General features: G+C 52.3%; 1 protein-coding gene across 1 annotated transcript in view; it reads right to left on the reverse strand.

Annotated features, from left to right (window-relative positions):
• CFAP45 (cilia and flagella associated protein 45) overlaps positions 1 to 12,018 on the reverse strand; it is a 29,816-nt gene extending 17,798 nt beyond the window's left edge. The window contains exons 1-4 of the mRNA XM_062193702.1: positions 11,939 to 12,018; positions 4,618 to 4,743; positions 2,364 to 2,506; positions 2 to 146 (exon numbers count right to left, since the gene is read on the reverse strand). Coding sequence (XP_062049686.1) covers positions 2 to 146; positions 2,364 to 2,506; positions 4,618 to 4,743; positions 11,939 to 11,941 — 417 coding nt within the window. The 5' untranslated portion in view covers positions 11,942 to 12,018. The remainder of the gene's footprint in view (position 1; positions 147 to 2,363; positions 2,507 to 4,617; positions 4,744 to 11,938) is intronic.
• Between the last annotated feature and the right edge of the window lie 1,253 nt (positions 12,019 to 13,271).

Raw genomic sequence — 13,271 nt, forward strand, 5'->3', positions numbered from 1 at the left:
CCAAAACGGCTTCCTTCTCCTTCCTGAAGGCCTGCTCCCTGGCCTCGAGCTCTTCCCTGGTCAGGACGTGAGATGCCCATTTGATTCGCTCCAGCTCCTCTGGGCTGATGATTAGCGACTGCCCTGAGGGATCCTCTGTGGGAACACTGACACAGGAGAGAGCAGACTTAGGGAGGCAAGAAGGAGACGGAAAGCCCCGGGCTCCATGCTCTGCCCTCTTCCCCTGCCCACGTGATGCCAACCCTTGGGCACGGACTCAACCAACAGAAGGGGACAATGCAACTGGGAAATTCATGAGGAGAAGGGTTCCAGAGAAGGATCAGGTAGTATTGTAGATATTAAAAAAGACATTTTAGGGGCTGGCATTGTGGCATAGCCAAGGAAGCCACCACATGCAATGCCGGCATCCCATATGGGCAGCAGTTCAAACCCCAGCTGCTCCACTTCTGATCCAGCTCCCTGTTAATGTATGTGGGAAAGCAGCAGAAGATGGGCCGGTGCTTGGGCCCCTGCACCCACATAGGAGCCTAGAGGAGACTCCTGGCTCCTGGTTTCGAATTGGCCCAGCTCTGGCCATCACAGCCACTTGGGAAGTGAACCAGCAAATGCAGGATCTCTCTCTCTCTCTCTCTCTCTCTCTCTCTCTCTCTCTCTCTCTCCCTCTCTCTCTCTCTGTCTTTGCCTCTCTCTTTCTCCCTATAAACTTTGCCTTTCAAATAAATAAATACATCTTTTTTTAAAAAAAGACATTTTAAGTAATTCTATACAAGGTCCGAGACCCTCCCCTGTGTTCACATCTGCCCACAACCCCCGCCCAAGCCCCAGGTCACCTCCTCCTGAGTCCCCACCACACTGTTCTGACTGCCCACACTGTAGGCAATAGCAGGGTCTGTTTCCTTTACCAGGTCTTTCAGGAGGCTGACTGTCCTAACGACACTGGGAGCCTAGTTTCTGCACGGCGCTTGGCATCGAGTACTCAAAACAGCTTTGTTTTGAGTACTGAACTTTAAAATTAGATTATTCCCAATGACATAAAAAGGGCAAGGGAGCGCCATACAAGGTTGAAATGGATGCTAGCGAGAAACCTAAACATGCCTGTCCACCCAGCCTCGAGAGAAGCTTTGAACCCTAAATATTAATTAAAATCTCTGATCAACAACAGCAGGAGATGTGCCTATAGACCTTTCCAGCTGCCCAACGCATGCAACAAACCAATAGCTAATTATGATGATTACAAACAAGGGACATACATTAAAAGATGGGGGAGGGGCAGTTGGGGGGTTGGAATAAAGCTGCTTCTGGGTGAGGCCATTTAACAGGCACAAGGCTATAAACGCAGTCTGAGACAGGAAGCAGAACCTCACCTAATAAAACCAGTGGGGGATGGGGTGGGGATCCATGGGGCAGGTGCAATGAGTGACTGGATTTGGGGCTTAGCCAAGATTTGTACTTCACCAAGCAATGTGGTCCAAAACAGCCGAGGGTCTGCAGTGACCAGGAAGGACGGATCTGAACCTAGGGCTGCTTTCAACACCTCTGTAAAGTAACCAGCCACTTGGCCGGCTGAGTTTGTTTACAATCGAGACCACTCCAAGAAGGAACCCTTTCTCGGGTGCTAGGCAGAACTGACCACGTCTGGCCATCTGATGCCAGGGCTGGCGGGTCCCTGTCCACCTCAGGACCCACAGTGAAGCTCAGCTCGTGAGCCATGCCCCAGCTCCTGACACAGGCAGCGTTTTCTGAGAATTCAAGTTTTTAGTGGGTGGATTCAGATGATGGAAGAAAAGTAACAGAGGAGAAGCAGTAACACAAGAGCTAAACCCCTAAGACAGTGTAGGCCCATGGAACATTGCTGAGTTCCACCGGGGCAAAGAGGGCAGCTCCAGCCAGGAAGCAAGGGTGAGCTAATCCCAAAGGAACCCAAGGAGCCCCAGTGAATTTCCTCCGATGGCCTCAGAGTCTGGGAAGAAGCCAGAGGGCTAATTAGGCATCTGGTCAGTTTCCCTTTGCTTCAGATTCTGAATGCAGCCTAAAGGAAGTGACTCATCTGGAACACTTCCCTTTACCAAGTGTGCTGGGGGGGGTTGGGAGGGATCAGAAAGGACCCACTAAGTTCTTCCCCCGCACCAGTTCCTTAGATTCCACAGCCAGCCGGAAGAAAGGAGGGAGGGGGAAGCTGGGGATGGAGGGCAATGGTGATAACAGATGCAACCGAGGAGAGAGGAAGGGCAGGAAACAAAAGGAGAACGTGAAAAGGGCAGTGAGGATGGACTGGACTGACAGGAGGAGACCAGGCAGGCTCCCCCTCCCACTGCAGAGATCCTCAGCAGTGCAGGCTGAGTGGGGGACCCCAGGGCACTCACATGAGCTCTCGGACCATGTCCCGGGTGATGAGCTGAATGGTTTCTGGCTTGTGGTCCAAGCCCATGGCAGTGAGAGTTTTCCGGAGGGTGTGCTTATCTCGGAGCAGCACGATGGGGCTGTCATTCTCTGCCTGGGTCAGAGGCTACGAGGTCAGAAAGGAGGGCTTAAGCAGCTGGTCATCCCACTTCCTGCTGGCCAGTCTCTACTTCATCTGTAGCCTTCCCTTCTCCCGGGGCCTCCACCCCACCTGCTGGCAGGGCATGCTGGCTGGGGGCCAGACTGCAGGACCACTAAGAGCCAGGGACTGAGAAGGCAGCACAGTGCCCTTTATGTGAGCAGGGCTGGATCTACTCTGGATGAGCTCTTCGAAGAGCAAGGCCTCTTGTTCTTGTGCAGCTACTCCTTATGGGAGGGGAGGGGAGGAAAGGGGAGGCATTGCTTGTCTGTATCTATCCTTACTTAAGTCATCAAGAGTACAAAGGAAAGTTTGAGTATCTAGGTTCTCCTCTCTCCATGAAATAATGAATACTCTCTCTCTCGGACCACACTGAGTTTGGAGCAATATAATTTGTAATAGACTCACCCAATCTACAATATTAGTAATTTTTAATTCTTTTAATGATTAACTTACTTGAACCTCCCAAAACTGCCATACTGAGAGAGTTAGAAACAGATAAATAGCCGGATAGAGTCCTGTCCTTCAAATCTAACGTTATGGGGCCAGCGTTATGACACAGCAGGATCCCATATGAACACAGGTTCAAGTCTCAGCTGCTCCACTTCCCATCCGGATCCCTGCTAATGCGCCTAGGAAAGCAACGGAGGATTTTTGTGTGCTTGGGTCCCTGCCACCAACATGGGAGAACCAGAAAAAGCTCCTGGCTCCTGGCACTGCCCTGGCTATCACGCCCATTTGGGGAATAAACCGGCTAATGGAAGCTTTCTCTTTCTATGCCTCTCTCCCTCTCTCTAACTCCGTCTTTCAAATACATAAATAAATCTTTTAAAAATATGTATCTAATGTGATGAGGCTCCCAGTGAATTAGAATTCAGCAAGAAGAATACAGAGTAGCTCTACGATTTTCTTCACAATTTTCTGACCAAGAAGGAGTTAAGATGAAAAGAAAATGAAGTCACTTATCTCAGGGAGTTTCTAAACACAGAAGAAAAATTCGTTTGTCCTTAATGCAGTACCTGGGATCCCGCCTGGAGGCAGGGGGATGGCCTTACCTGTCCTGAGGACCTCGCGTGCACAGACGTCCCCGGAGTGCTGCTGCCACCTGGTGCCCGTCCCTGCTTCCAAGTGGGCACCACTCAGCCCTGCCACAGGCCGCTCCTGCCCCCTGCTGCTGGCTGGGAGACACCTGGGACTCTCTCCCCCACCGGCAAGGCCAAGGGCAGTGAGCTTCTGACCGCCCTTTGCTGCTGGCCAGCGTGACTCCCCCTGGAGCCCCTGCACATTGCCACATCTCTCTTTGCCTTGACTGGAAAACTACATGTGGATCCAAAACAAATGTCAGTGAAAATGTGTTCCTTCGGTTCTTTCCCTTAGCAACAGAAAGACTGCTGCAGACTGGGGGTCTTCTCAATGGGAAAGGTGCCCATCTTTAGTCCCAGAAAGTCCTCTTCCATTCACAATGAGGAGAATGAGGACCAGGGACAGACATCAGCTCCCATCCCCCCCATCCGCCCTGCTGCCAGAGGTACTCAGGCAAGGGTTCTCCTCTCTCTCCCTGTCTCTTAGTCTCTCGGCCCCTTTCCTGCCATATCTCATTCTCTTTTTCTCCTTCCTTCTCACCTACGGAACTTCATGTCTATCAAAATTCCTCAAAGCAATTCTCTAGCCTGCCTTTTCTGACTACAGAAGTTTTCAACCTCTTCGTATGGATGACACCTGCGCGCTAAGCCCCTGTAACTAACATGTTTTGGGGTTGCACTCTGGTGCTCTGTGTCTGCAGGCTCAGCCCATTGGCCCCCAAACACTTTTGTCACTGAGTTCTCTGCCGCAGAGCCTCCCTTTTCACACTACAATAGAGTTAAATGTGTCGTGATCATGCGAGGATTTCAGGGTGGCAGGAGTTCTCCCGGACCTCCCTAGAGGTCACAGCTCTGCCACTTGGGTCTCAGAACGCCCCTCTGTCTTGGGGCTGAGGACGACCTGGGAGCACAGAGACTTGCCCGGTGTTCTGAGCAACACCAGTCTGGGCCACGGCCTCCAGATGGCAGCTACCTGCTGGGGCTTTGGACGGTTACCTTGATACATCCGAAGAGGCTCTCGTCCACCTCGGAGTTCACAGCTTTGGTCCGATAGCGAGCCCTATTCCTGGACCGCTCCGAAGTGTCAGAAGAGGCGCTCAAGAGGCCAGCTGTGCTTAACGGCTGCAGGAAGAGGCAGAAAGTTGGGGTCATTGGCTCCGCGCGGCACTGCAGACCCGGGACGGTAAACACGTCTCCAGTCCATGCTGGGGGGGGGGGCAGGGGCACCTACGTAAACCCTGAAACGTAGGAGGAAAAGAACAGCAGGTGGCTGACATCGCCACAGCCGCAGGCATGAAGCACACCAGCATTTCTGTGGTCCCTGAAGGCGCCGAAGGGCACGTGGGTCACATGGCACAGAAGGAAGCAGGCACGGCAGGAGGAGAGGAGCAACAGCTTCATCTCATTGTCCTACCGCTTCTGGTTTCCCACAGGGACAGCCTCTTGGGAGGCAACTTGGGCTTGCCCCGCCCCCACCCTGGGGAATTGCCTCCAATCTCCACAGCCTGTGCTCCACGCCCCCTCCACAAATGACACTGCTGTGGGACCTCCTTCCTGTCTCCACGGCCTCAAAGTTACGGCAGAGACCACAGGGTACAGGGATAGGGAAGCTTTTTCTTCTGTCGAGGGCCAGTTGGATATTTATAACATCACCCGCGGGCCATACAAAATGATCAACTTAAAAATGAGCCTGCTGCAGATTTATTGAATTTCGAGTCCTGCCTGCAGTTGCCTTGCCACAGCCAGACCAAATGACTCTGCTGGTCTTATAAGGACGTTCGCCATCCCTGGGTGGAAGAGCACCTCGCCCATTGCTCAGTATGTGGCTGATGCCCAATGAACCCTAGGCAATGGATGAAAGATGGATGATAACCAATTACAGTCCAGCAGCTGTCATAAAATCCACTATTTGGCTCCTTCTCTCCCAGGACCCTTTGGTGTGCAGCATTGTTTAACCCCTCTCTTTCCAGTATCTTCCTAAGTTTGGCCGCTTCCGCATCTAACGAGTTGTGGGAGACAGTGCTCAGCTCCAACTACATAGGCTGAAAACACCAAGTATTTGCTTTCCCAGCTTGGACAAGCACCCTTGGCTTAGCCAATGAGATCCCCCAGCCTGACAATGACTAGAGATGTAGTGATGCTAGAAGCAGAGCAAGGAAAGTCATTCTGACAGAGGCAGCAGAGGCAGCCATGCCCGAGGTAGGGACGGGAGGACAATGACAAGGACACCAGCAGGGGCACCCCATCTGCCAAGCTGGCCATGTTCGGGGTGAAACAGAGCATCAGGAGCCCTTGCTAGACAAGTTGGTGGTTTTTTTAAAAGATTTATTTTATTTATTTGAAAGACAGAGTTACAGAGAGAGGTAGAGACAGAGACAGAGGTCTTCCACCCTCTGGTTCACTCTCCAGATGGCTACAACGGCTGAAGCTGCGCCGATCCAAAGCCAGGAGCCAGGCTTCTTCTAGGTCTCCCACATGGGTACAGGGGCCCAAGGACCTGGGCCATCTTCTACTGCTATCCCAGGCCACAGCAGAGAGCTGGATTGGAAGAGGAGCAGCTGGGACTAGAACCGGTGCCCATATGGGATGCCAGCGCTTCAGGCCAGGGCTTTAACCCGCTGCATCATGGCACCGGCCCCAAGTTGGTGGTTTTGATTCTGGCTGCAGGGTTCCCCTTGGTTCTACTTTCCAAGCCTAGTTTCCCAGTCTGCGGATGAAATCTGTGAGGCCTCCAAAACAGTCGCAGTGCATTCGCTTCTGCTTAGAGCTCTGGCTCTGTTGGTTATAACCAAGAAGCCTGATTACCATGATTTCCAATCCTAAACCACAGTCCAGCTTCAGCTCAGCCTCAAGAGTTTCTAAAAAGTCTATGTAGGATGACTTCAGACTTACTCTAAAGCTGATTAAAACTTCACTTAGAAGGAGCCCAGATCCTGCCCTCCACTGCTCTCCAAGCAGGGCTACCTTAGGAGAATGGGCTAGATTCATTGGGTCTCCCCAAGCCTAGTAATCAGCAGCTATCCAGACAGAGAAATGGACCATGCACTCCAGGTCCTAAATAGTGGACAGTGTTTTGAAAGCTTTCTCTGGAGCCAGGATTATGGCATAGTGGGTTTAGCGGCATCTCATATGGGCACTGGTTCAAGTCCTAGCTGCTCTACTTCCAATCCAACTCCCTGCTAGTGTGCCTAGGAAAGCAGCAGTGGATGACCCAAGTCCTTTGGCCCCTCACCCATGTGAGAAACTTGGATGAAGCTCCTGGCTTCTGGCTTTGGCCTGGCCCAGCCCTGGGCCTGGGCAGCTGTCTCTCTTAACTCTGCCTTTCAAACAAATAAAATAAATCTTTTTTTTTAAAGCTCTCTCTGATCTGCCATTACCAAGCAGACTCTCCCAGCACCTGTTCCACCTGAATCACGTTTTCACACTAAATTGGGCAATTATTCTCCAGCTGGATCTGTTCTGTACAGTTAGCACTGCTGCGTGTGCCTCTGCCTCGTGCCTGGCACAGCCAGCAAGGGGCTTACCGAGGGAGTCTCCCTTTACATCCTCAGTTAGCCCCAGTATAGAAGAACAGAAAAGCTTGGATTTATTAAAAGGTAAATATAGCAGCCCCAAGGATGCCTAATAACAGCCTCTGAAGGGTTATTACATGGTGGGTGGTGAGCAATGGATCCCCTCTGCTCCAAAAATAGAACCGGAGCAAACGAACAGAGACTGCAGTAGGTGGGATTAAGGCTGAGCATTGGGACTAACTGGAAAAGGTGGAAGGCTTTGGCTCTTGAGGGGTGGTGTGAGTTCTCTATGTAGCTAAGGAAAAGGGAGCATAGTAGGAGCTCAATCTGCCCTTGATGAATAACGAGTGAATGAAACTGAGCAAGAGGACCTCTAGAGAACCGCAGAGCAGATGGAGGTGGACATGTGGCCGTGTTTCGGGAATCTGCCTGCCTGACTCCCAGTCACTCCACCCTTCCACGTTTTCCAGATCACATATGCGGCCTGCACTGTGCATGATAACGCATGTGCAAGGGCTCTGGAATACAGATGGAAAGTATTATTATTGTTTTGCATTTGTCTTCCTGTTTCTTTCCAAGGGCCCCTATAGGCTTCCCTTATGCTCGAGTGTCCTCCAAACTGCAGGTTCTCCCAGGGCTGAGATTGAGTGTCCTCTTTCCTGTGCCCTTGGTACCCAGGTCAAGGGGAAGTCACCACTGAGATACTCAACTGCCTGAACCTAGAAGTCAGAAGAGAGGAAGGAAAGCAGATGACCACAGAAAAGTGACCACCGGGCAGGACAGAGGGAAGCTCTGAGCTCTGAGGTTGGGTAGCTGAGAAAGCCTCACTTGGGAAATGCTGACTTTGAAGCCACAAGTCTTACCCCAGGGTTAGAATAACCAGTTATGCCAAGAGTAACAAGAAGGATTAGGGAGGTCACTGTGTAAACACACCAGAAATATGAAGAAGCAAGCAGAAATGGAAAGTTGCATCCCTCTGGGCAGAGGCAGAAGCCAAGAGGTTCTTTGAGGAGATGAAGGGCTGGTTTTACTTCTTGCATGACCAAATAAATACCCCAAGACGTCAAGCACACTGCCTGGAGAGGAGCATACTCAGGCCTGCTTGGGGGAGGCAGTCTCCAAGGGAAAGCAGCTTTCAGCTCCTGCTAGTAAGAGGGCCGCGGAGGACGGGGATCAGGGACAACAAAGATGCCAGGCCTGCTTTGAGGTTCTCATCTTGGTGACACAGCTGATTCCCCTCTGTTCTTTTTTTATTCCTCCTTCTGTTCTTAAAACCCATCCTGCCCCCAAGAGCACGAGAATCCAGCCACAGCCAGGGGCCTTCTGAGAGACCCTGCTACAGAGGCTTAGCTGGACAACCGAGTGATGATGTCAATAATGGACAGGGGATAATTTCCATAACATATTGAGTTTTAAAGAAAATAGATTACTGGGGGCTGGCACTGTGGTGCAGCGGGTTAACGCCCTGGCCTGAAATGCCGACATCCCATATGGGAGCTGGTTCGAGACCCGGCTGCTCTCTGCTGTGGCCTGGGAGGGCAGTGGAGGATGGCCCAAGTCCTTGGGCCCCTGCATCCATGTGGGAGACCCGGAGGAGGCTCCTGGCTCCTGGCTCCCGGCTTCGGATTGGCACAGCTCCGGCTGTTGCAGCCAAATGGGGAGATCAGATGGAATACCTCTCTCTCTCTCTCTCTCTCCCTGCCTCTCCTCTCTCTGTGTAGCTCTGACTTTCAAATAAATAAATAAATCTTTTTTAAAAAAAGAAAATGCATCACAAAAGGCTGGCACTGTGGCCTAGCAGGTAAAGCCACTGCCTGCAGCACCAGCATCCCATATAAGCGCTATTCGAGTCCCAGATGCTCCACTTCCAGTCCAGCTCCCTGATAATGTGCCTGGGAAAGCAGCAGAGGATGGCCCAAGTGCTTGGGCCCCTGTACCCACATGGGAGCCCTTGCAGAAGCTCCTGGCTCCTGGCTTTGGACCGGCTCAGCTTCAGCCGTTGCAGCCTCTTGAGAAGTGAATCAGTGGATGGAAGATCTCTCTCTCTCTGTGTCTCTGTAACTCTGTCTTTCAAATAAATATATAAATCTTAAAAAAAATCATAAGGAATATTTACAGGCTGGCCTTGTGGCACAGCAGGTTAATCTACAGCCTATGACACTGGAATCCCACAAGGGTGCAGTTCGACACCCGGCTGCTCCACTTCCAATCTAGCTCCCTGCTAACACACCTGGGAAAGCAGCAGAAGATGGCCCAAGTGCTTGGGCACCTGCAACCTATATGGGAGACCTGGATGGAGTTCCAAGATCTTGGCTTTGGCCTGGTTCAGCCCTGGCCATTGCAGCCATATTAGGAGCGGATTAGCAGATGGAAAATCTCTCTCTATCTCTCCCTCTCTCTATGTAACTCTGTCTTTCAAATGAATAAATAAATCTTTTTAAAAAAAGAAATATGTAAGTATTCCTGTAAAAATGTTTGTGTGGCAAGGGTATATGCCGAGAATGCTTTACTGAAAGAACGTGAACAAAAATGTTTAGCAGTAATTTCAGGTGTGCTTTAGATGTTTCTTGGACTGAATAATTTTCTGCAATGAGTAGGTAACTATTTTTATGACCAGGAAAAATAATAAAACTATTTTTAGTTGAAAACCAACCATAACAAGGGCCCTAGTGCCCCCGCTCTGAAGGCAGGAGAATGCAACCAGTAAAAACCCTCAGCACCATCCATGTCAGCAGCCCTTGGGTCAAATCCAGCAAAGACAAAGCCGGAGCAGGGATGGAATGGTCGGTGCAGAGTTTCCCTGACGTCACTCAACACCTGTCAACTGAACAAAGACTTAGCCTTTCCAGATGTCCTCTCCACCCAGGGATCTGCTTCCTCTTTTGCATGGAGTCACCACAGGCTGACAAATCCTAGTCTCAAAAGTCAGCCGTGTCCTACTTCCCTTTCTGTAGACTTTGGTTCCTAAGGGGGGGGGGGGGGGGAGGGTTTCCCAGGGACCAGGCCCATTGCCTTTTACTCTAAGGGATCTTCTCCAGTATCTTCTTTCTTTCTTTCTTTCTTACAGACAGAGTGGACAGTGAGAGAGAGAGACAGAGAGAAAGGTCTTCCTTTGCCATTGGCTCACCCTCCAATGGCCAACGCGGGTGGCACGCTGCGGCCGGCGCACCACGCTGATCTGAAGGCAGGAGCCAGGTGCTCATCCTGGTCTCCCATGGGGTGCAGGGCCCAAGGACTTGGGCCATCCTCCACTGCACTCCCTGGCCACAGCAGAGAGCTGGCCTGGAAGAGGGGCAACCGGGACAGAATCCAGTGCCCCAACCGGGACTAGAACCCGGTGTGCCGGTGCCACAAGGCAGAGGATTAGCCTATTGAGCCGCGGCGCCAGCCATCTTCTTTCTTAAAATAAGACCGGGCTGGCCATCTGGGGGATGCTAGCTGAAGATGACATCCTAGTTGGTACCGATGTCCCTGTTCCTCCCTCTAGGGGACGGGATTAATGAATTTTTTTGGTAAGAGTCCTGGAAGTCTGTCCAATCATGAGCCCCTCTACCACCACCGACTCTCCTCGCTCCTCCAAACACTCTCAAAAGCCAGTGAGTAGCATCACAGCACACGCACGCGTGCACACACACACACACACACACATACCCCTGGCCTGCCAGAGCTCACTCTCAGCCCCACTGCCTCTCCAAGGTGTCCTGACAGAAGGGCTCAGTCACTGGCCAAACCCCCGCTGTGAGTGGTGGCCTTTGGGTAGGAAATTCCTGATCTAGGTGCCCTACAGCTCACAAGTCTGATGAATGCAGGCTTGGAAATCAGAACTGTTTGAAACGGGAGAAACAGAAAATTAACATTCGCCATATGCCCTTAGATGCCAGGTGTGATGCTAGGCCCTCACACACATACGTCCAGCATTTGTAAAGCACTGAGGTGAGACACAGATCAAACAAAACGCACAAGCCAAAGGGGACTTCCATTGCAGCCCAGCACAAGTCCTCCAAGCTGGAGGCATGTTTATTTCATAATCAGCTGAGTTCTCCTGGAATCTGTGAGTGCAGCCTCTGGGCCTGAAGTGTGTCCCCAGTACACCCCAGCAGCCACGTCTGCCACCTTTGTGCCCAGACATTCTAAGTTTGGCTCCAATGACCCAAGGCTCTGATACCTATCCTCTGCCTCTCCTCCCCTCAGGAGCCAGGTACCCCCTTCAAAGCTACTCCCAGGCCCTGCTGACTTTTCAGTCTCCATGACCCCCGTGGTCCCAATCTCTCTCCCGGGGCTTGAGATCCTGGCACCCTCGTCTGTCAGTCTCAAATGTCTGTTGAGTACCCGCTGAGGTACCCAAAGCCCTACTAACACAGACGCACCTGGAGCGCAGGGACATTAGGTGACTTAGCCATGGTCATCCTGCCAGTCAGTGGCACAATGGGTCCAGTAACCTGCTCTGTCCTCCTCACCTGTGTCTTTCTCCACATCACATCCCACAAACCCAGCCCAGGGGGACCCCAGCCTGATGGGATGGGGGGCGGGGGTTGAGCCATGCCTTTCTCCCCAGCTTCCCAGCTCAGCACCACTCTGCTTTCAACCGCTGTCGACCCCACTCCTAATACCTTTGTTTGAAAAACTGGGGGCTCACGAGTTCCCTCTCTTCTCCTAGGGTTGCTCTCTCCACTTCCGGGTCTTCCTGACCCCCCCACACTCAGACTCCGGTTTTTCCCTGCCACAGCCCTTCACTTTCCCCGCTTAGGGACACAACCCAACTCAGAACGCGTGCGGCCCCCATACGAAGCGCTGCGTCGCCTCACCATCTCAGCCGCCGCCTCTGCCGCCGGCACCCAGGCCCTGGGTGTTGACGCGTTACCATGGCCACCAGGAGTCCGCGAACCGGGCCGCGGCCCCGCCCCCGGCCCCGCCCCTCAGCTCGGGGGCGCGGTTGCCGCCGGCTTGTGCTTTGGGAACCGGAACCCCTCCCGTTAGGCAGCCGCGCCCGGCGCTCTCCCGAGCGGGAACCGAAAGATGGACCCGCCCTGGTCCACCCTGCTGTTAGCGGCGGCTTTGGAAGGGGACCTGAACCCTAGAGGAGCTATCATGGGTCCAGGAGAGGTCCAAGAGCCAGTTCCAGGGTTTTCCCCGACACTCTACCTAGGTTACCGTGGTTACCGTTGCCCCAGTGCCCATGAGTGCCAAGCCAAACCCTGATGCCAGTTTAGTCTGCAGAAAAGCAAGCAGCATCAGACCAAACTAGTTTCACAACAGCAGAATGTCCGGGTAGACCAAAGAAAGAATGTATAGCAGCCAGGTGTGTATGCAATCTTGTGGCCCCCAGAACCCAGCTCAGAAACATCTGGGAGAGCTTGGTACAGTAAAAAACTGTAGGTCCGACACTGGACTAACTAAACCCAAACCCATGGGACTGGCTTTGGGGGACCTGTGTTTTACACCTCCTAGTTTGTATGGCCGCTTCCGGAGAGTTTTTCTTTCTTTCTTTCTTTTTTAAAAATATTTATTAGGAAAAACAGTGATTTATTTATTTAAAACAGTTACACAGAGAGAGAAGGAGGGGCAGAGAGAGAAGTCTTCCATCCACTGGTTCACTCCTCAATTGGTTACAACAGCCGGAGCTGAGCTGATCCGAAGCCAGGACCCAGGAGCCAGGAGCTTCTTCCATGTCTCCAACATGGGTGCAGGGGCCCAAGGACCTGGGCCATCTTCTACTGCCTTCCCAGGCCACAGCAGAGATCTGGATCAGAAGTGGAGCAGCCAGGTCTTGAACCAGTGCTCATATGGGATGTCGACACCACAGGAAGCAGCTTCACCCTCTGTGCTACAGCACCGGCCCCGGCCCCAGAGAGTTTTTCAGCATTTAGGATTTTCCCAAGTTGGTTTGGCCCCTTGGCCTGCAGGCCTCCCAAAGTGCCCCTGCTGCCTCCTATGTGGATTGGCTGAGCGCTTGGTGACTGCACGATTCTGTGAGCTGCTTTCCCATTCAGAAACCTCTCTGGAGTCCTCGCAGCCGGCTCCAGCTGGGGCACTGAGGCTGTTCACAAGCACGGGAATGCAGGAAAGGAGACAGGGTCACCTGCTGCTCAATCTAAAAGGACTTCTTCCAGCAGGCTTCACCTTTCTTCCCTCCCAAAA

This window comes from Lepus europaeus, chromosome 5 (assembly GCF_033115175.1).
Source record: "Lepus europaeus isolate LE1 chromosome 5, mLepTim1.pri, whole genome shotgun sequence".
Taxonomy (NCBI): Eukaryota; Metazoa; Chordata; class Mammalia; order Lagomorpha; family Leporidae; genus Lepus; species Lepus europaeus.